This window comes from Cygnus atratus, chromosome 3 (genome assembly GCF_013377495.2).
Source record: "Cygnus atratus isolate AKBS03 ecotype Queensland, Australia chromosome 3, CAtr_DNAZoo_HiC_assembly, whole genome shotgun sequence".
Classification (NCBI taxonomy): domain Eukaryota; kingdom Metazoa; phylum Chordata; class Aves; order Anseriformes; family Anatidae; genus Cygnus; species Cygnus atratus.
In genome coordinates, this window is record NC_066364.1 from 49,774,183 (window position 1) to 49,796,618 (window position 22,436).

The window sequence follows — 22,436 nt, forward strand, 5'->3', positions numbered from 1 at the left end:
AACTGCTCTGCAGAACAGGGAGGTGAGAGGCTAGCCATGAATTCAACCATATTCCTTAAAGTTGAACTCCAGCTGCTTAAAAACATATTACTTCATAATTCAGAAAATGATGACCCATACATCTGCATACTCCCATTAAATATGATACCCCAAATGGCATGACACCCCTTCTTGAAAAGTTTTTATCTCATCTCCACCGTTACCTCCACAATTTAAACAAAAGAACAACTATCCAAATGTAAAATGCTCTTTTTTTTTTAATTACTAAATTAAGAAAGTTAAACAGTTTTAAAATGTAAACTTGCAAATAAACCATAACAAAATGTAATTAAGACTTTAAAATTTGCAACTCAGTATTAAAAACTCAATAGAAATAGAAAGGAACTTTTTTTTGGTTAAACGTAAGTAATTCAAGGCTGGTACAGACAACTGAAAAGGTAATACTTTGTTCTGTGCATCCCCCATGAAATGTAAAGAAGTGCATAGTAATTCCACTGGAGAACTTGCAGACACAGAGAAAGTACTTTCATTAGCAGTACAGGACATTTAACACACTTATTTTACAATGGAAAAATGTTACACATAAAACAGAAAAATCCTAGTTGCGTGACCAACAGTTTAGCAGGTGGACATGGCTAAAATGCTATGATCTGAAGACCATCTGAATGTCATTACACGGTTTAATAAATCTTTTTGAAACATTTCAGTATACATGTTTGGATACAAGAAGTCCTTGCAGTTTCAATTTTCCAGTTCAAACGGTGATGGTGTAGTTTTCTTGCTTTAAATATGTTCATTTTAATTTCAAGAACAAATCATCACACACTTGTCAAACATTGGAAACATTACTGTAAATACAGCACATGATTCCTGAAAGAGCAAAGTTACAACCATCTACAGGTACATAGTCATAAACAAAAAGTGCAATCCAATTTAAAAAAATCATGCTTGGCAAAAGCCAAAAATTAGATCACTGGCTTTCAGAATCCCACCAGTGTTTTCATGTCTGCAGTAAAATTATCACTTTCTGGGTACTGCTGCAGCAGGATTCATTCCATTCAAAATGAGTTTCCTCTGCAATAGCACCCATATACTGTATGTACAGGTATGTATATATATTATATATATTTTATATATAAAAAAAGCAAAAAACCAAACACCTGTCCTGATTTTTTTTTTTATTTTTTTTTTGTTAAAACATGAAAAAAAATGTTTTAGACAAAGAGGCCACTTCTGGAAAATAATACTTTTAGTTGAATCAGGAGAAGACTAGTTAAAATCACATAGGTTTTGCGTTTTAAAAAAAGGAAAGCACTAGGATCAGTTATTGGCACTGAGTTACTATTTACAATGAACGGAGGTTTTGCAGTTTACATAACATCAATACAATGCAGTTTTGGAGTCTTTGATTAAGAAAAAACAAGTGTTTTTCTCCTTTTCATCCAGGACATTCAGATTATTAGGACAAGTGGTCATAGGCGAGGGCTGCGGAAGTTCCCAGCTTCAGCCCCTCCTGTGCACGGCAGTGCTGGAAGATGCTGCTGCACTCTTAGGAAGCCGATCACGGAGTTGGAAGCTGAAGGGCAGGCGGGGCAGGGCTGAGGAACACCTGGCAATTCGTGACAGTGTGTGGAGACCAGGGATTTACAGGTTGTCACCGGGCTGGTACTGGGGTTCTGTCGCAGTGAAGTAGTCTTCGAGGAAACCCTGCAAGTATTCGAAAGTTGGACGCTCCTCTGGGTCTTTTTTCCAGCAGTGGATCATAAGCTCGTGCAAGGAGATGGGACAGTCCTGAGGACATGGCATCCGATAACCACGTTCTACTTGCTCCAAGACTTCACGGTTATTCATGCCTGTTAAGGTCAGACAAATCCACACTACTGAATTACCAGAAAATTAACCAAATATCCGAGTTACATTTCTACAACACTTATGAGTTTCTCAACCACCCTTATTTCTTTCAGTTAAGAGGAGAAGAAAACCAAACCACCTCCAAAGCACACACGTTGACTACAAGCTTTACGCTTGCCAGTTGCCAACTCATATCCCAGTCCCTCGCTGAAAAACAGCTGCAGACTTCACTGCCCTGGCCTGGTGGGCCCTGCCAAGCAGCGCTGCAGGAAAACCAGGAGGGCCACTGAAGTTTCTCCGTGACCAAATCTAGAAATAAGTGCATTGGTCTTGCTCTTTCTGCTGGCTGCTCTTCCCCCTGGCTTCCAGGACGCCATCCTGCCACCCAGTTCCTTCACGGTGCTCCCTTGACGATCCCATGTTCAGGACTCAGGGGACCTCTTCCTTCCACTCCATATTTTAGCTGAAGTTACTTGTGAGAAATAATTCAACCACCTTTTTCATTACAGATTCACTTGTCTACTCTGCACCTTGACTGGTGGGTGCAGCATCCTTACGCTGAGTGGCATTTAGGCTGGTAATTCAGCAGTATCCTTGGGTCTGGTCTTTACTCTGTGTCCTCACATCCCGGTTGTTTTTAATTCTTAGAGATGTTTTGAAAGAAGCATCTGCAAGATACAGCCTTTCCTGACGACCCACATCTAGATTCTCATCTCATGTTCTGATTACAAAACACCTTTTCCTCTTATCTTGACAGGGCAATTTCCTCCTGCTGATAATCCATTTGCAATGTCTCTGTAAGGATCATTTTCCTAGCCTCTTGCTGTAACCACCCCTTCCATGGCCTTGCCACTTGCTCCTTGTTGCCTACTATGTCAAATACAAGCTGCATGTTTTCACTTTCCAAGCTTCTCACAGGCTGCCCCACGAGTGTTTAGTCTCTCGTTTGGTCACGTTCTGGTTGACTCACAGTTCTGGTTAGCCTACTGCATCACCTTAGATTTCCAAACCAGTACTGACATGCTGTTTCTTATGCCACCTGCTGCGCATGGAGGAACCTCCCCAGAAAACTACCTCATCCTCCTATGAGCCTCTCTTTACTATCTCCTTTAGCAATAATTGCAAAAAGAAAGGTTAGATTACAGGTTTACAGTATTCCATGTCCTGCAGAACAACCCTTTGGCACTGGTTTCTTGTGCTAATTTATCACCTGCTATTTTTGGTGTGAGGTGTCTATGAGGAGGAACCAACACTTTGTATGGGACATAATGGTTAGAGCGCTACAGAGTGATGGAAACAGAGCAATAATGGTGCGCTGCAGAGATAGACTCTGCATGGAGTTAATGTTCTCCTGGACTATCAAGTTCAAACTGATGCTGTTAGGTCACTTGGGCTCACAACAAACGAGAAAGGCTTGCCACACGCAGAACAAACTTCTGGATGTTCCTCATTATTCAACTAGAACATTTTCAAACACATTCTACTTTTTTTGTTAAATTGAAAAAGAACGCTAGTGGTCTGTGAGTCATCGCCAACCCAAAGGCAGCAACAACCCAAACCTTCTGGTGCCTTGTTGTTTTTGAGATGCTACAAGAAAAAATAGCATTTTGCTCTTGTTGTGTTCTTACTATTAGTTTTTTCTTTTAATTTGTGTTTTGAAAAAGAAATGCACTGTTTTATGCACTGTTTTTTCACACTCTTGTCTTTGAATCAGTTGAATTACCTTATTTTTTTGGGCTAAGAAGTTCTTCTTTGCTTTGCTTCCCTTACATAGTAAAGGCTATGCAAATAAGAGTTACCAGTAACTCATCTACTGTGTATACCTAACCCCCAAACAAACTGAATTCTTTGGTTTTATTTTGGCAGTACCCCTTTAAGTACAACATGGATGGAATCAACAGCAGCAGGAAAGCTCCTTCCCAACTGATTTGTTACTCTAAGATATCAAATGCTTGGTATTTTTATCCAATGTATTACTCGGTGCTGCAAGCACACACTGAAACTTGATAACAAACTCTGTGCTGGAAGGAAAACCCTGAGGAGGGGTGCGTGGGGAATAAAAACACAAACCGCTCTTCTCTTTTCTTTTAGAAAGATAGAGAAAAGAACATAAAAGAGACTTTGCTGCCTGGAGTCACAGTCATTTCTGTCCCAGGTTTTGCTCATCACAATATAATCCAGGAAAACGCCCTTCTCTGCCTTTTTCCTTTCCCCTCCCTCCCAGTAAAATCCAGATATGAAACTAAATCGAGCAATCCTCACATTCTTTGGTGGAATTCATGTGTCCAGCAAGGGTTGCAGAATCCTTTTGCCAAAGAAATTCTGTTGGTTTTGATGTGTGCTACTAATTTTAAAAGGGAGATTCAAATATATATATATATATTAATCCTGTTTGTATGATTACTTAGACTTATAAAAATAGCAATGTTTCAGGTATGCTTTTTACTTCTTAATGGCCTATTTATATTTACAAACCTATTATCTGGATTTTCTTATCTTATCCTACAGGTTTTAGTGTTTCTCTTTTGATAGCAGGAGCCTGTTGTATCTATACTTCTAACACCACAGAGAGAATATTTGAACAGCCTGTACAACTCTTCTCTCCTAATGAATACCCGAGAGTTTCAACTCTTTTAGTAAATAATAAATGAAATTCTGATTGCAATACGCTTCTAGATACCTTAAAAGTTTATTTAAAAAAGCCCTAAGTCTGTGGAATAAACTACTCAGCAATGTTCTTCTGTTGACTACAGCTATTTCACCTGCTTGAAAATCGGTTTGTACTCATAACGTTTCTAGAATTAGCATTTGAACCCAAAAGTAAACATCCAATTTCCAAAAGACAGGTTTTTCATTAGCTACTCAGTCCCCGAGAAAATCAAAAATGAAATAACTTCCCACCATCTAGCTTTATTAGTGAAACTTGCACTAGTCCTAGGGTGCCACATGATATGGCCTCTTTAAAGCTCAATACAATAAAAATCTCCTCCTCATACAGACGGGACAAAAATGCAATGCTGCTTGAATCTTCCTAGAAAAGCTGCAATAGTAAGAGTTACAGCGACATAAAAGGGGATGTAAAATTTCCAGTTGTGGCTAAAAAAAAACCCCTGGAGCTTGGTTAGACAGAACACAGCAGATGTGCAAATAGCACAGACCTGGGCAACGCTGCTGTTCCAGAGGGCAGGAAACAAGATTGCTGCAACTAGGCAGCATACCCACACCCAAAGCTTATGTTATATAGATTACTTTGGGCAATGTGAAGTCCACTGAGGACAGTGATGGTTTTAAGACACTTTATTCTTATTTTCTTGTGTTGGACTGAGAATTATGCTCCTTCAACCCCCACTGCATGATTTCAGAGCAATGACCAAACACTAATACAGACACAAATGCTTAAAGTAGGACTCCTAAAACAACAGCTCAGCTGCTGCCTGTTCCCTGATATGCTGTCTTTCAGGTTCTCCAAGAATCCAGAGTTCTGCCTCTGCTCATGTTCACAGGTTCCTCAGACCTGGACAGGTTTGCACATCTCTAGTGCAGCTGAGAAGGTAAAATGGTGCTGTTGTCCATAGGGACTGGATCACACTGGCACTCTCAGAGAGGTAAAATGGAGAGAGGTTGATTTGTGGGTTTTGTTTAGTTTGATCTAGATGCAGAATTTCTAAACTCTGGGGGCAGCCCCAAAGAAAAGCTACAGGTGAGACGAGAGGGATGGGGGGCTTAGGAAGGGGGACCATGACATACACTAGAAAAATAGTACAGTGAAGGGAATGGGAAAGCTGTTCCCAAAGGAAGACAACCTTTGAAGCACAATGACGTTTTTTAAAGAGAATAATACAAACTTAATTATTCCAGTGCAAAAATAGTAAAAATTTTTAAACATCTGGAAGTCACGCCACTTTATTTAGAAATTAAGGCCTGAAAATCCCTAAGTACTTATTACGCGCATAACACCCACAAAACAAAGCTATCAAAATCTTTTTTTTTTGTTGTTATTTTAAATAAGGTATTTAAAGGTATTTAAAATATAAATAAGGTATTTGTAATTTGCTTGGTATAAGAGTTGCAACTTTGAGCTGTAGCATTTGTGAACTGAGCTTTCCTGCTTACAGAGAAACCCACCTGAGCTTACCTGTGCTATGTGCTGAGTACGCATCTCTCTCAAGTCATTAGCTACCATCCATGACGATGGTACCCACACGTGCTGGGTCACTGACGTGTACTCGGCCCCAGCCTTCTGGCCCCAGCCTCCCACAGTGATGAGGAGGCTGAACAGGGACTGCAGAGCTACTTGGAGTCCAAACTTGAAGACCAAGCTGGCTGGAGGCAGCAATGTGGATAATATCGTGGTGGCTGTCACACTGGCCACAAAATGCAAATGCTTTCCATGTGACAAGTTCAGTAGAAAGCAGAAGGGGCAAGTTCTTGTTTAGTGCAGCTGAGAATTTTGTCTATCCAAGAGGCAACGTATTAATAAAACAAACAAACAAACAAGCTGACTGCTGCTAGAGAAATGCAGCCTCTGACTCTTAACCTCCATTAAAAAGATACGAAGATCCAAGGGGACATTTGTGAAAGTGGAAAGAAACAGAACCTGGAAAAGGTTGACTAAGCAGATTATTTTTTAAACTTGGCTCCTCCTCTGCCCATATCCAGTTTTTATTTCCCCACTGTGATAGTGAAAATAGAACCTCAGCACACAGAAAGACTGTGAACGTTGCTCACTCCAACCTGCTGTCTTGTGAAAAGAATGAGAAAGCACTGTTGGACAGCAGTGCACTATGTCTGTTGACAGAGAAACAGGCTTGGTCAAAGGATGGAGATGGGGGCAGCTGTCAAAAAGTCAGTCTTGCTTGTGGGAGCTATAATGTCTGAGGGCAAGGCTTGATTGTGAGCTCTAGCCTGATCTTCACCTCTGCCAGCAAAATCTTTACTGTTCCTCTGTCCTGCCCCTGCTGCAGCTTTTCTTCCAAAAGAGGGTCATCCATCTGGTTGAAATCTGGGGGACAAGGAATGCCAACTCCATACACAGTGTGTGCCCCTCCTAGAAACTGCCTGCCTTCTCCTTCTGTCCTTGTGGTGTTTCTCCCTCCTTCTATGCAAACTTAAAACAATGCCTGGTTCTCCAAGACATGAGGCCTCGGAGAAGGCCTTGGCACCTACTGTGCCCCATGGGCATGGCTACCACCAGAGAACCAGGGTGCAGATGTAAATAACCTCTCCAGGCACCAAGATATTGTCAAGCAAGAGAGCGATTCCTTTGTTTGAGGACATTTCCCTGCTCTCCCTGGCCTGCTACATGCTAAATGCAGGAACATCAAGACAATGTGCCCACCACTATAAAAAAAAATGGGTATTACAGCAGAGTGTCAGCTCCATGACCTTTTTTGTTTCAGAACTGACCTTGTTCAGAGCTTGCAAATCCACACACCAAGTTGGTCAGCAGCGAACTGCATTCTCTCATCTACAGCCTGTCTGCTGTGATGTGTGTGGGAAGGGCTCGGTCCTGCCTCTCAGAGTGGCTGAACTTCCATCTCTTCCTCCTCATGCAAGCCATGGCGCGAAGGCAGGAAAAGTCCCATGGGCGGGTCTGAACCCTGCCCCAGTCAGGGACCAACATCCATGAAGCCTTGTCCTTCCAGAAAGTCCCTCCTCTCCCCAGCATGAAGCTGGAGATGGATGAACTTTTCTATGCTGGGGAAAAGAGCCTTTTTCCTCAGAGACTTAGGAGGACTTTCTCACCTGAGCCCTCCTTCCATCCCACACGCACAGGCAGCCTTAAGAGAAAGCCCCAGTTCCTCTCCACTATTGCCTCAGCCTACAAACGCCTCCCCACTTAGGGTCTGGAAAATGAGACCTAATGGAAATCTCTAAAGGCTTTGGAAATAACACTTTGAAATAGAGCTTGCTCTTAGGTAAAACTGACAGAGAGGGGAGTGAAGGTGATCACGAGAATGGTTAAGGCCTGGCTGAGCAGCGGTGGAAGCCCTGGCAGGAAGGAACAGCCCTGGTGTAGAGCTCAGGCAGGGCAAAACCAAGGAAGTACGTGACCATCCAGTAAATTGCTGACTCTGAGCTATGTAACACACAAGAAGTCGTTTCTAGCTTCTTGATGACTTCCTAGCGTGGCTAGGGGAGAATGAGCCGGAAGGACTCTCAGTGTGTGAGGGCTTTATGCATTGAGGGATGAAGGGGCAGGATGGTGCTGAAAGAGGAGAGACGCCGCTAGCTGTCTTTGATGTGCTCAGACTGCCATCTAATAAAACTGTCCACATTTTCAGGACACAGACCATGCCTGAGATTTCTGTCACGGGTCCTACAAGAAGTTATATATTGCAAGCACTTAAGTGCACATCCAGTGGCCTCGTTCTCCCACAGAGAGGGAAAGAAACACTTGGGAAGTGCAGATGTCCTCTACTGACCTGGCCAACACATGGTTCAATTACGAACCTGTGAGTTAACACAGGGCTTAGACGGACACTTTTGCCTCCAAGAGTATTTTTTCTGTGTATTTGTTTGAGCTCATGCACATGACGAAGGGCTACGCACTGAGCAATGCTGCCCCACAAATGTAGGGCTCAACAAAAAAAACCAAATCTTTAATTCTGCCCTGGCTGGCAGATCAAGCCTGCTAGTACTGACTGGGAGCATCCTCTTCCTGCACCCCAGCCAGGATCTGTGCCCATCCCATAGAAATAACACTCTATCAGCTATGTCTTACGCATCTTCTCTCTATCTTCAACCTTTGCACACAGTCCGTGCCTGCTCATTTAGCCCTCAATAACCTCCTGGAAACCACTGCTCCCCCACGCCACTGCCAGTAATCCTCAGGGCAAGAAGACCTTTGTGCCTGCCAGTGACACAACTGCTCCATGCGGTGGCAACACCCCCCTTTCTTCAACCACACGGGGAAGTGCAGGGCAGAGGGATTCACCCATCCCACAGAAACACAGCACCTCACTTTCTGCTACCTCAGCTCTGTGACTGCTGGCACAGTCACAGCTTTGCTAAGATGCTCCCTGCTAATCATGCCAAAATTCACCTCCGACCATGAGAACCCCTCCAGTCCCTATGTTCTCTTCCCAAACAGTGGCTGCTGGCTGCTAGGAACTAGCAAAGCTGAAATTTCTGGAAAAGCTCTGGGAGTTCGGTTTTGCTAAGCTCAGCCTTCTGAAGTGGCGTGAGATACAGCAGGATAAATTGGACTCCACCTTGATGCTTTTCCTGCTGGATTTGATATGTGGCTCTGCCTGCTTGATAACAGCACAGACTGGGAGAGCGAAACTGCTTTAGGACACTTTCTACTAAATCAGCTCTGGCATACTCAGCCAAGGTTTACTGGTGAGGAATTAAAACCCAAAAAGAATAAAGATGCAGCTAGATGCCCTGTTGTTAGTATCCGTGGTGATAGGTAAACAAAGGGATTAAATCCTTTTCCATATAATGCACTGCTTTCTCCTCACCCCTTTCCTCTTTACCTGAATGCCTGCAGTCTCCAGGGGCGGCAGCAGAAGGTAAAGCTCTTTCTGCACAGGCAGACCCAGTCACCCCGGCTACAAATCTTAATCCACGGGATACTTGGCAGGCTTTCAACAAAGAGTTACGGGGCCTCCGGTTCCCCCATGCAGAGAACCTGGCCCCTCTCTGACCTTGCTGTGAGCTCTGGCCTGCACATTACACTTTTTTTTTTCTTTCCTTTCCATCCATGTCTAACGCAAGGATTGAAATCTAAGAGTTTATAAGACGGAGATTTGGTAATACCAGACACTCAGTCATCAGACCTTGTACAGAACCAGACTGACAGAATAAATGCAGTAATGCTACTCTGGGAGCTTGTTGGTATTTTAAAGTGAATGCAATACTGTGGAGAGCTATTTGCTCCATTATGTAGTTGTTTTACCTTGCTTTCATTATTTTGCTACAAAGTAAATGAATTGAAAACAATTAAAAAAATAGAAATGAGTATGTTGGATTTTCTGCCTCTTGTTACTTTTATCGTGATGATCACATACTGTCTTTCAGTCAGGACCACTTTCAAGCATAAGCAGAACCTATGCACGATAACCATCCTCCTTTGAGCCCAATGAAAATAAACACACTTTCCAATTAAAGCATATGGCTCATTCCCACTCCTTTCCCAGGTGATGCAGGGCTCAGACTATTTTCTTACCTGGGTATGGCACTCTCCCTTTTGTTACCAGCTCTGTCAGTAGGATCCCAAAAGACCACACGTCCGACTTTATTGTGAACCTTCCATACAGTGCCGCTTCTGGCGCAGTCCATTTAATGGGAAATTTTGCACCTAGCAAGGAAGAAATAAATCTTAATCAGAACAGAGATGGAATCAAAGTACCACTTCGCAGGTGGCTGTTTTGTTCTGCAACACTTGCAGGCTGACGGAGCTGCACACAAGTATTAGCAAACAGGTCCATGGAGGATGCTCACAGATGGGTGGAACGTGTAGGGCAGAAGGAAAGACTTAGCAGGCAAGGAGTGGGTTTGTCCCCACATCCCAAGAGAGGGTTAAGATGTTTTAATTTGGATTTGAAGTTTCATAACGCAAAAAAGGTTTAAAAACCAGTAAGCTCAATGTAATAGAAATTCCTTCTCCTGAAGTGTTTCAAATTAACATTTCCCTGTGACATTTGCGAGTCACACACAGTTAGCACATATGAATAGGCGTTAGATTTATTAGAAATGTACCTCCCAGACTCCCTGATCAAACTGAGCAAAACACAAAACAAGCAAACATGGTAAAAATGTAAATTAAAACCAAACCTAATATTTCATTAGAAACATGCAAGGATTTAAAAATAAGATTGCCATTCAAGTTGCTTGGAGTGCAAAGATGTCAAGGCACAACTTTGCCCTGTGATTTATAACTTGACAGTGTACTTTAAGCTCCTGGCATTGAAAAGCCTGTGTGCCTTTAATATGTGCAGTCTAATGCACTCATCCATCAACAGAGCTTGCAGGAGCCAGTTGTGGTAAGGATGGTACGATAACAAGCCTTTAAACTCTGATTTATTTGCTTTTCCAATCATTTACTGTTTTCTTAGGGAAAATATTTTCAGTATGACTTTAAAGAAAAGTCTTGTGGTAATAATTAACTTGTAGTATGTATGAAAAAATATGCAGACATTTCCCTGGTGCCTTGTATTAACATACAGGCAAAAGAGTTGCGTTGCTTATTGCGGATCCCAAGTGACAAACACTCACATTTTGAAACATACTGACTTTGACTTCTCACCATCCTCTCATAAAAGCTCCCTTAGCTTTCGGGAGGAGTGTGGAAATTGTAACGTGGACAAATCACTCTCAGGGAGTTAAGTTATGGTGCATTTTACAGTTCTCTGCAGGCGCTGTTCTGCTGCCATATCCAGTGCTTGATGCCTTGCATCTTCTGCTATATGCTGCAATCTGAGTTGGACCAAGAGTACAAAGCAGACATGGCAATTCTCATCCCCTTACTTAGTAAAACATGAGGTGTGATAAATTTTTTCCTACCCTACTTGTAATTGATCCTAGGAGAGAATATTACTCAGAAACAAATACTTTTTTTTTTTCTAGTAAAAATTGCAGATGCTCAAGTAAGTACTGCTATATTAAAAGACATAGGACAGAGCTTCAAATCCCTAATGCCTGAAGTTAGGAACTTAAGGCTAGTTACGCATCAACACGTAAGTGGTTAGATTTGCAAAGGTGCTGAAGGATTTGTGGATGTCTATTCACTTTCAAAACAGCCTGCCTCTTCTGCATTTCCACTAGTTGGCCTGCAGGCAGGAGCTATAATTCAGGTGCTCAGCTTTGGCCTCAGTCTCCCCACCTTACACTTCTTCTTGGGACCAATCTTGGTTTACAAGACTCAAAATTTGCAGAACTTCATCTTCTTTTAAAATCCATCATGGCTGGGATGTCTGAGGTCTCTGCAGCAGCCCGGTGTCTGGTGGTGTGTGAGACGGCCAGGCCTGAGGGTTTGCTTGTTCATTTGTTGCACACATTTTATTCAACATCTATTTATTTATGTATTTATGTATTTATTTTTGATCAGCTGTGTTTATCTGGGAAGATGAGCACTTGTGCTTCCCATTTGGACCAAATGAGGTCCAAATGAGGGACCTTCAGAGGTCCCTTCTGACCTCAAGCCATTCAATGATTCTGTTCTTGACAGTCAGATAGAAAGGCGGTGACTGGCCTACAAGTCATCTTTGGAGGACAGAAATCTCTTCAGACTCCTTTGGGGTCAACTCCCCCAGCATTTTTACCTTCCACATTTGCTGCTGGTGGGGCATGAGGAGGTGAATACGTGGTGTGTTGAGGAACCATGGGAAGATGGGAAGCAAGGTAACTAGGTGAGAAGGGAGGACAACTCCAGCACATCCTTCTTCCAGGAGCTAGAGCAGTATAAATCCCACCAGAATGTGAGGAGCACTGCTGGAGAAGACTAACAGTCTGTGCTGTGGGTTTTCTGATTACAGGACATCACTACATTGCCATATTGCCCCTGCTGCAGGTGACACTCTGTCAAAAACAACTTACACAAAAACCACATGTTCTGCATTCTTCGCAGTGTTTCCTGAACTCTAGTTTGAAGGGATAGATGGAGAGGAGGGGAAGAGAAGGTTGGCAGAGAGGCTGCTAGCAGAGCCCTGCCTCGTGGTTTTCTGGCCCTGCAAGGCATGCTGGAGGCGAGATGGTCCGAGAGAGTTGGCAAACTGGCATAGCAGAGCCAGAAAACCCCAAAAGGCGCTGAGCACCACTCCGAAGCCTCCCCACTGCTGCTGGAGACACTCGTGCAGGCCGGACACTGCTCCCCTTGCTCAGCAGAGCTCCTGGCTCACACGCAGCCTCTGCACACACACAACCCTGTCCCCAGCACGGTGGTTAGAAAGAGCAGCCCCCTGCCCAGGCCTCGGCAGCTTATTAAACAAGCTGACTCCATGCTGCACACAAATTACAGCATCAGATCATCAGATAAAATGCGTAGTACTGACAAGCATCTTAATAAATCTGATAAGCCAAATTACCCCAGCTGACAAGGCAGCCTATCTATCTGCTTCTGTCAAGGCAGAACGCATCGCTGGGGGGGATTCGTCTCTTTTTTATTTTATTTTATTTTATTTTTCTGGAACATGCTTTATTACAAACTAGCAAGTCAGTAACTCTATCTGTACAAACCAATCTCACGCTGCATTCCTAGATCAGGATAGCCTGTCTTTGCCCAAAAGCGAGGTCTTCATCTGTGGCTTTTATCTCTATCCCTTTTTTGAAACATTTCAGCACATGCAAAGCCTTTTTTGGGCTTCTGCACTGTGCGGCGAGCCAAAGCACCTGGTACAACGTTGGGTCAGAGTTGTGGCCCTGCCTCCTGCCTCTGAGGACTTCTGTGAGCCCGGGCCCTGCTCTGCCCTGGTGTTCGCACCCGGGAGGTCACCTCCCACCCGGGGGGCTCCCCTGGGAAAAGCAGCCCCTGCCCCTGCTTTGAGTCTTCCTCCACCCCAGCCAGGCTGCGTGAGGAGGAGGAGGAGGAGCAGAGGGGGCTGGGATAGCCGAGCACCCTCGACACACAGCTCTCCGCACGGTTTCTTCTGAGGCCAGTGAAAATCTCTCGGAACTTTGTCTGTCAGATCTCAATCTCGACAAAGCAGAAACCTCTGTGATTAATGCCCCAGAGCCACTGCCGGCTTGATAACGGCCGTGTTTCCAGAAATGCTACGAAGCTGCTGCCTCTTGCACCTTAAAACCAAGCTCAGCACCCTCAGTGCCAGGAGCCGGGAACATGGGAACCGCTGGGTGAGAGCTGGAGGGCACAGCCCAGCACCGCATTGCTCCCGAGGGTGAAAAGGGAAAGCCGCAAAAGGTAGAAATGAAATGCTGAAGCAAGCATGTAACAGGAAACGAGTCAGCCTTGGTAGGCGATAGTAAGTGCTGTGTGGGAGGGACTGCGCAATTACATTTTTTGTGCTGTGAGAAATAACGTGAAATTCACAAGCCTGGCAAAATGTCAGGAGCCAGAGGCGGGCTACGGAGGCTGATCCCTCCCCAGGAAGCAGGGAACAAGGCGCACAACCGCAGGCCCAAACGCAGCCCTGGCCTTTGCCCTGTGTCTTTGTCTCCTTCAGCTTCCTGCTGACCCGGTCCCGCTCCTTGCAGCGGAGCAGACGGCACCTCTGCCATCTCTCTGGGACCCCAGGGGTTGCTGCTGAGAAGCAGGAGCCGTCCGCGCTGGGCACAGAGCGAGGGCAAAGCCACAGATGCTGTAGCCGGTGGTACTGCTGGTGGCCAGCACGAGCGCTCTGAGGAGCTGGTGAGCTGGGAGCCAAGCCTCCACACAAGGGCCGGGGAAAAGAATCCCCGCTCTTTTCGAGGAAACAAAAATAAGAAGCATCACTTGTTTCTAAGCCGGGCAGGAAGGAGATATTTCTAAGCACTACGGAGGCAAAAGTGATCTGAAAGTTTACAAACATGTAGGAGAGCTCCCAAAATAGCTCTGAGGTGCCTGGAAGGCATAAGATCCTTATTGTTTCATGTGTGCTCGGAGCAGTGCTACTGCAGGCCCTGCCAGGGAATGCAGTAGAATCATGGCCTGGAAAACAATTCTGCCTTTTTTTTTTTTTTTTAATTAAGGCGAATTTAAATTTGTATCAGCTGCTACTGCTTAGAATAGTAACAGCTCTTCCCCAGCAGCTCTGTGGAGCACTCGGCACTCCCCACAAAAATGCCATGTGCTTGGCCAAAACTCCGCGGAGCTGTGAACCAGATAAGTGTGAGGGTAGCAGAGCTGGGAAACCCTGTGCAGGAGGTGATAGGAAGTTTCCCTCTGTCCTTTGGAACACTAGAAGTCTCGAGGCTCGCCTTGCGAGGCTAACACAGGCAAAATCACGGATGGAAGGAAACAAGACTGAATACGCCCGACACTGTGCGGGGGGAAAAGATGTTGCAACAGCGACTGCCAGAAGAAGCAAGCCGTGACAGTGCAGGCTGCAGCAACACAGTTCTCCACTGCAGCCTTTCAAATGGGCGTCGCTTTAATAGGCATGTTTTTCCCCTTTGATTACTCACTTCCTCTCAGAGCAAGAGGAGCCAAATGTTCATTACGAGCCAAGAACTTTTTTTTTGGGGGGGGGTATTATTTAATGGCGTTGTATGGCTGCTAGTCACACACTTTAAATCATCAGTGGTGTGACCATCTCTTTCCTTCCTGACGATTGCTGAGAAACGGCAGCGCAGACAACGAACCGCTTTTTATTTACCTCTCATAAATCAGGAGCGGCCGGGCCTCCTTTGTTCAAACCAAAAAGAAAATAAGCCGGTCGGTAAAACGTTACCACCAGGCTGAGTAATACCCACACAGGTTCAGGAATCCCGCACTCTAACCCGCCGGGGCTCAAAGCATCCCCATCTGTTTCCTTTCAAAATATTTAATCGGAGACAAAAGTGACAGTGGGGGAAGGGAGCAGGAGATCAAGCGAGGCCGGAGAAAACCACCTCTTCCTCAGGCCGACAACGAGCTCCCTACGAACACACTTAAGCCCTGAGAAGCAAAACTGCTGAGGAGAGAGCGGCCAAATGCTTTAATCTGCAGATTTCAGGAGGCAAAACATTTCCTCTCTCCCACAGGAGCTGCCGGTCTGCAGCGCTCCCCACCCCCTTCCCTCAGCCGGGCTCTCCTCCCGTGTCAAAACTCCCACCGCGGCAGAAGCTGGCTAGATAAACACGGCGGCCCCCAGATGCATCCCCTCGGAGGCCGAAGTAATAGGTCATGGGAAACAAGCACAGGCGACCATTTCCTTCTGATACTGTGGTTGCCACCAAAGCTGAACAAACTAAAACAGGACTGAATTGCACTTGGAGAAAAGTTCCAGTGGCATATTAGAAGCCATCTTTCTTCCTCAATAAATTGGACTTCCTAGGCTCAACCCTGGCTGCCTACCTGGCTTGGTGTCCTGAGCATCAGTGATACAGGCTAAAGGCCAAGCCATTCCCCCTTTCCCAAGCACTTTTTCCACAATACAAGTGATTTCCATGGGCAGGACATATCTATGACCATGCGCCCTCCCCCGTCAGTCCTGCCATTTCACTTTCTGCAGTTCAAAGCTTTCCCACCCCAAACCCAATAACTTTTATTGTTTTATAAAATCTGAGCTTTTCCTCAACATCAGTCAGTCAGGTTTTTAAGGATTTTTAACACGTCAAGAGGGCACAACTATTCTAAGATATTTAAACCAGGAAGCAACCAGGTCATCAGAGGATTTCCTAGGGATCATGAGCTTGAAGAGATTTGGCCAGAAGTAGGTTACATACTTGTCTATTCAAACAAATAATTAGTCCTGTCAAACTATACACTGGGATATTTCCAAAGGGAACAAAAGACATGGCAGTAAAACAGACAAAAATGAAGATAATATAGAAAACGATTTCAAAGCCATTTTACAGACTGGATCTGGCTGCCTTTTTCAACACAAACTCTTCTTGTTTTGCACAGGGGAAGGGCCAGAAGGCAGCTTTCTGCTGAGCAGAGCTTGCAGACACTGTTGTTACCCTAGAGAGAATGACACGAGGCTATTTTGCTAGCAAGGAGCAATTCTCACCCTCAGGCTCCACAGAATAGTGGTTAGCTCTGCATTAGTACCTACCACAGGTTCCTTAAGGGCCCCCACGAAATAATCAGGGCTCGCCTCCTGAATGTGAAGTTGGCGACTGTTAGTGTGGATGCAGCCTGTGCTCCCCGTCCCCGTGACTAGGTACTGCTGACAGCAATTAAGAGGGGTGTGATCAGTGGGAGAGCTTCTGCTCCCAGGCAAGAAGGTTTTCTGGAAACTCTGGCTCATTCTGCCAGCACTTGAAAGTTAGAGAAAGAGATTAGCCCTTTCCTAAGAGTTAATGGCGAAACTTGTGCTAAAAGAGGGACTTCTGGTGAAGAGAAAAAACTCTCAATTGGAAGGGGTGAACACGGGTTATGAAGTACTCAGCCGACCCTCACTTTCTGATGACATACAACGTGGTTTAGTAAGACACTCGCTGGCTTTGGAACTGAAAAGGGACGGAGCGGTATTTACCGACACATATTGAGCAAGCACTACCAGCGTACTGCCAGCAGAAGGAGAACAAAACCGTAGCTCTGCAGACTTGGACCAACATCTGACAACTAAACATGACTTGTAAAGAACAACTAACTACAAAGGGCCTGTGTCATGGCTCAGTCTGAACACACACACACACACGCATGCTTTTTAAAAAAGCTATGGTACTCTTTGATTTGTTTTTACAGCATATCAGTGGTTGGTGGTGCCCAGCATTTTGTGTGGCACTGGAAAATGGCTTTCCTATTAAAGTAACTTTAAATTCTCAAAGTTAACAGTTCTCAGAGAGACAGCTCTATTGTGTAAAGACGTAATTCTCAAACAGGTTTCTTTGACCAGTTTGAAATACAGAAATCAAGAATAACACAGCAATGTTGACAGTGGCTAGTAAATACTAGAAGGCACACTATTAAAGAACTAGCTGACAGGCTTTTCTGTCCCTAGTCAGGCTTTCTACTGTGCAAAGTAAAGTATCTTGTTTGTTACAGCACCATGAGGATCTCATCTTTACTGTCACTTCACCCACCCCTGCTCCCATTCATCATCTTTCATTTAAAAACCGACCAAAATGAAACAAAAACAACTAATCAGACGTCCCCTGTAGGGGATGCATTCAGCAGTGGAGTTCTGGGCTAGGAGTTCAAGATTTACTGAAGGCAACTCCAAAGCACAGGAGAGAGATTTTTTTTTAAAATGATGTTCTACTCTTCCTTTCCCTGTCACAAAAATGATGCTCAGTGCTACTCTTGCTGCTGATGTACCTTGTCTTGCTGTATACTCATTGTCTTCAATCAGCCTTGCTAATCCAAAGTCAGCAATCTTGCATATTAGGCCATTTCCCACCAAAATGTTTGCAGATCGCAGATCTCTGTGTATATAATTCATTCTTTCGATGTACGCCATGCCTGCAGCCACCTGCATGAAACACAATGGGTGCATTTTAAAAGGAACTCGGACATCAGTGGGCTACACAACACGCGCACCTAAATGCTCAATACTCTGAAAACAGACCTGGGCTGCCATGTCCACTAAATTCGGTAACTTCAAGGCTCTTCCTTCGCCGTCTTTTAAGAAATCTAGCAAACTCCCTGTAAATGCAAAGTAGACACAATACAGAAATGTTACGGAAACAATAGCTATCAGGTTGGAGATGCAACAATGTATGCAATATTAAAGACAACAATACTTTGAGTTCAAGCAGACAATTTCAAAACAACAACAAACACGAGTTTTTTTTTCCTACTATACTTGTTTCACTCTGCATTAAGGTCAGCTTGCAGAAGAGTATGTCACTAGTCCAAAGAAAGTTGCAGGAAAAAGAAATTTGTTTTTAATTTTCCTGACCATTACTAAGAAAGCTGATCTTTCTTAACTTTTCCAATGCTCTTTGAAACTGTATACCTGCTGCTCTCAAAAGGCCTCAGCTCGCTGAAAAGTATCAGCTTGGTTCCAAGCCACACAAGCTACAGAAAAAGTCAGATCCCAGCTCAACCTGCTCCAAAAGAAAGGTCAGCCTGGAGCCTGGTAAGTCCAAATGGGCTAACACTAACAAAGGCTAATTTTCTGTAGGAAACTGGTAACACACTATTGGTAGCCTTCCTTCTGTAGTTAACAAAAAACTAGCCGTAGCATGAACCATTAATTTTAGATGACCACTGTGCAAAACTAGAGAAGACCAAGCAGAGATCAAATGGAAGCGATTTTAGCAAAAGCAATATGGACACAACTCCGTTTTGTAAGGAAAAGCAAGGAAGTCCCCTGTAGCTTTTAAAAATAGCATAGAATGCTACAGCTCCCTTCCCAATCTTTTATTTAAACGGAGAAGTGTAGCAGTCTCCTTTAAATAAGGTCAGTGAATTGGTTTAATAAATAAGGGGAAAAGACAGATGATTAGGCATTTCTCCCTTGATAAATCCTCAGCCTCAACCTCAGAAACAAAGACGTAAAATGGTACAGTAAAAAATAGTAAACTAAGCCAAAATAAACCACACATTTCAAAAGGCTTTTGAGAAGTTGTTCTTTTCTTTCTTTCTTTCTTTTTTTTTTCTTTTAATGGGAAAAAGCAGATGCTTGTCACTAAGACATATGATTAAAGTGTGAGTTAGTCAGTGCTTGGATGCCTCTGAGCAGGGAGGTGGGCAGGTACCTGCCAGGAAAATAAAAATCAACTCCAAATAGTCTGAAAAAATGTACTGAAAAATTCAGTGTATCCTCCAATGTACAATGAAACTTCCCTGTGAGAACTTATGTTTCCTATTTGGTTCCTTTGCTTTTCCAAAACAGGCAGAGTTTTTTGCTCTACTCTCAGCACCCCTGCTGGAGATCTGATGGAGCTAAAAGTTTTTCTTTTCTCATTTTACTACATTGTTACCAGTTAGGTAGCTTAAAGAAAAAAAGAAGGGAGAAGGAGAAAGGGAAGGGGAAAGAACAGGGAAAAGAAAAGAGGAAAGAATCATATGTGCAAATCATATATTAAAATGATGCAGTTGGAAATACTTAAGATGCACTGGCTTCTCGCTTCTCCACCTCACGCAAACTTTCTTTATGTGTTTCTTGCTTGTACATCTACGGGATTTTAGTTTTTGGGCCCCATTAAGAGTTGGATGACTCTGTATGAGACTCAGAGACCTCCCCTGAGCTTCGACAAAGAAAAAATACTGTTATCAAGGGCAGCAGCTCTGGCTTCACCTTTGCTCATGTACTCTGTGACAATGTAGATAGGTTCTTCAGATACCACGGCATAAAGCTGGACCAGTTTGTCATGTTTTAGCTTCTTCATGATTTGGGCTTCCTCCAGGAATGACTCTGGAGACATAGTGCCAGGCTTCAGAGTCTTGATAGCCACTTTAGTATTTCCATTCCACGTACCTATAAGCGCAGACATTTAGTTAGATTAAACATCTTCTGCTCCTTTTTCTGACTGATACATAAAACGGAGGAGTAAACTAGCAAGGACACAATACTGTTTTTTTAAGAGTGGTTTCACATTTTGCCTTTTCATTTACATTCCTCCCACGCCTCCCTCATGTTTTAGTCTTTTTCTATTATACCAAAAAATAATACTCCCATTGGCACTGGGGTGTGATCTCTCTTGTCTTATTCAGACAACGCTTCCAGTGATGTCCACGGAAACCTCCTCTGAGTAAAAAATGCAGGACTGCTGAAATCCATCTTTATGTATTTCCCTGCTAATAAGTAATGACTCCAGACAACAACACAGCTCCAGTCACAGATTTTGGATAACAGAACTGGTTAAACCCAGAACTTTCCATTTACAAGACATTTTGACATTTTGTTTTTCTTCTGAGTCAGAGGAAAAAAATATATAAGAAAAATTCCCAAGGAACAAATTCTGAATCGATTTCATTTCACAAACATGGGCCTGTCTCCAGAACGAAATGTGTCTTTTCCCTTCCCCTCCTCGCCCCTGGAAGCCCAGCAGCTGCTGGCTGAAAATGAGGAGGTTCCTGCCCACCTCACCTTGTTCTCTGCTTGTGGTTAGGACTGACATGGTCCACCATCGTGATCTACCAACCCTCACAAGTGGGGCAGAGGGGCTGAGGATGTACCAGCGCTGCTCCTGAGGAGCTGGGGCATCCTTGTGCCTGCACCGGCCCCAGGATAGGGAGAGCCAAAAGGGCCCTGGGGTGCTGGGGTGCAGGGAAAGGAAAGGCAGGCACCTGGCTCTGGACCCCAAAAGCCTGCACGAGGACCTGGGGAGAGCCGGGGAAGGCTGACTCAGGGCTTCCCACAAGAGGTGGGGTGGCACTTGGGAATTTGCAAGGAGGACAGGGAGGACCAGAAAGGAAAAAATAAACAGCTACCTATGTTAACAGGCTTCTCTGGGGCGCAGGGGAAGGGAAAGCGCAGAAAATGAAAGGGGGCAGAAATATCACTTCCCTAGTGCCTTCTGGTTGTCCCCGGGGCAGGTTTCCCAGAACCCTGCTTCAGAGGCTGGGCTGCCGTGGAGCTGAGTGGGAGCCCTGAGCTACCAGCAGCCTGCAGCGAGGGCTGAAGCCACCAGCCCTGGAAGCGCAGGATCCCCAGCAGCTTGCTCTGTGAGCTGGCAGAAGTCCAGACGAAAACATCTCAGCTGTGTGTTTTCATACAGCGTTGTGGAGTTGTCAGACACACACAGAACTACGGGTGTTCAGAAAAATTCTTGACTGTCTTTACTGATAAATTCACTGCTATGGTCCTACAGTAAAGAGGAGCCAAATGCAATGGAAGCGATGGTAAATGCTTTTTTTTTTTTTTAAGTTACTATTAAAATAAATAAAAAAAATATTTTTTATGCAGTTACAAGCAGTCCACGCTCTCCCCATCGTCTCCCTATAGAGCACTCACTGACTGGAGAGTGCTGCCGTGCCATTCTTCTAATTGGGATCCCAAAGATCCCATACAGTGTGTGATCTGTTGACAGGGAGCTGTGTTTTAACAAGGTGGGAGAGCAATACTGTGTGACTTCAGATGTAAATTGTATCGGGAAAAATCTACTCTGCTGCACATGAGCATGAAAATAGCAGAAGACCTACAAAGTACATTGAAGATTGAGGCTCAAATCTAGCTTCTATACATTAAGGTGTCAACAAAAAGGGTATGTATTTGTGAAAAGCCTAGTATGTAGTAAATACATACCTAGTATGTATTTGTGAAAAGCACATTGACAATCATCAGTTACCGTGGCTCAGCCACTGCGCAGGAACTGGCTAAGCCAAAATAACTTCACTGTGAGCTTTTGCAGCCTGCCAGGGCATAAATGAAGTGGGTCGCTTTTTGTGTGAGCAGGCAGTTCCCAGCTGCCATCTCGCCTCGTCCGGGGCAGGGGAGAAGCGGTGGGGGAGCCACTGCGAGTGCTGCCTGTTGCTTCCAGGACTGCTGCTCATGCAGCTACAGGCTGTTTGAAGGGGGCTTGAGATGTATATTAGCCAGAAGTGTGCAGTGTGAGTTTGGTTTCCGCTGCGCCTTGGTTTTCTTCTGCCAGCTCAGTGCCAGGTGCTGTGACCACTGCTGGTGCTGCAGTAATGTCCTGAGCACCTAAGGCAGGCTCCTGAGCTCTTGGTTTCACCCAGTCCTCCAACTCACAGCTGAAGCAGGGCTCCACTTCAGTGGCACTAACGTGCAAGCTGGGAAGGATGCAGCTTCTAATGGACGCCCTTCTAATTTCAAGCAGAGTGGCCAAAATCTTTTGGGATGGGTGAAAGGGAGTGTGTCCCATATAGAGCCACTGAGACACGGACCCGCAGAGCGCACGGACCCGCAGAGCGCTTTGGTCCCAGTCACTCGCAGAAGCACCACCAGTTATACAAACTGGGGCAGAACCTGAGCCTCACGGACACCAGGGTTTTTGTCACTGACATTAATAAACTAGGATTTTACCTTTGGTTAAAAAAAGAAAATCAGACAAAAAGGTTAGCTTATTCTCTCATCCAATTTAAATTGTTGAATTTTCTTGTTGTGTTTTGGTATCTTTATATCACATAGACAATTAAATAACTG

The 22,436-nt window shown here is 44.5% G+C and overlaps 1 protein-coding gene across 6 annotated transcripts in view; it reads right to left on the reverse strand.

The window, feature by feature from the left end:
- Positions 1-233: 233 nt before the first annotated feature.
- FYN (FYN proto-oncogene, Src family tyrosine kinase) overlaps positions 234-22,436 on the reverse strand; it is a 132,883-nt gene continuing 110,680 nt past the window's right edge. For all 6 annotated transcript variants that reach the window (XM_035538399.2, XM_035538398.2, XM_035538402.2 and 3 more), the window contains 5 exons: positions 19,626-19,805; positions 17,949-18,025; positions 17,699-17,852; positions 10,025-10,156; positions 234-1,853 (listed from right to left, as the gene is read on the reverse strand). In XM_035538399.2, coding sequence (XP_035394292.1) covers positions 1,645-1,853; positions 10,025-10,156; positions 17,699-17,852; positions 17,949-18,025; positions 19,626-19,805 — 752 coding nt within the window. In that variant the 3' untranslated portion in view covers positions 234-1,644. The remainder of the gene's footprint in view (positions 1,854-10,024; positions 10,157-17,698; positions 17,853-17,948; positions 18,026-19,625; positions 19,806-22,436) is intronic.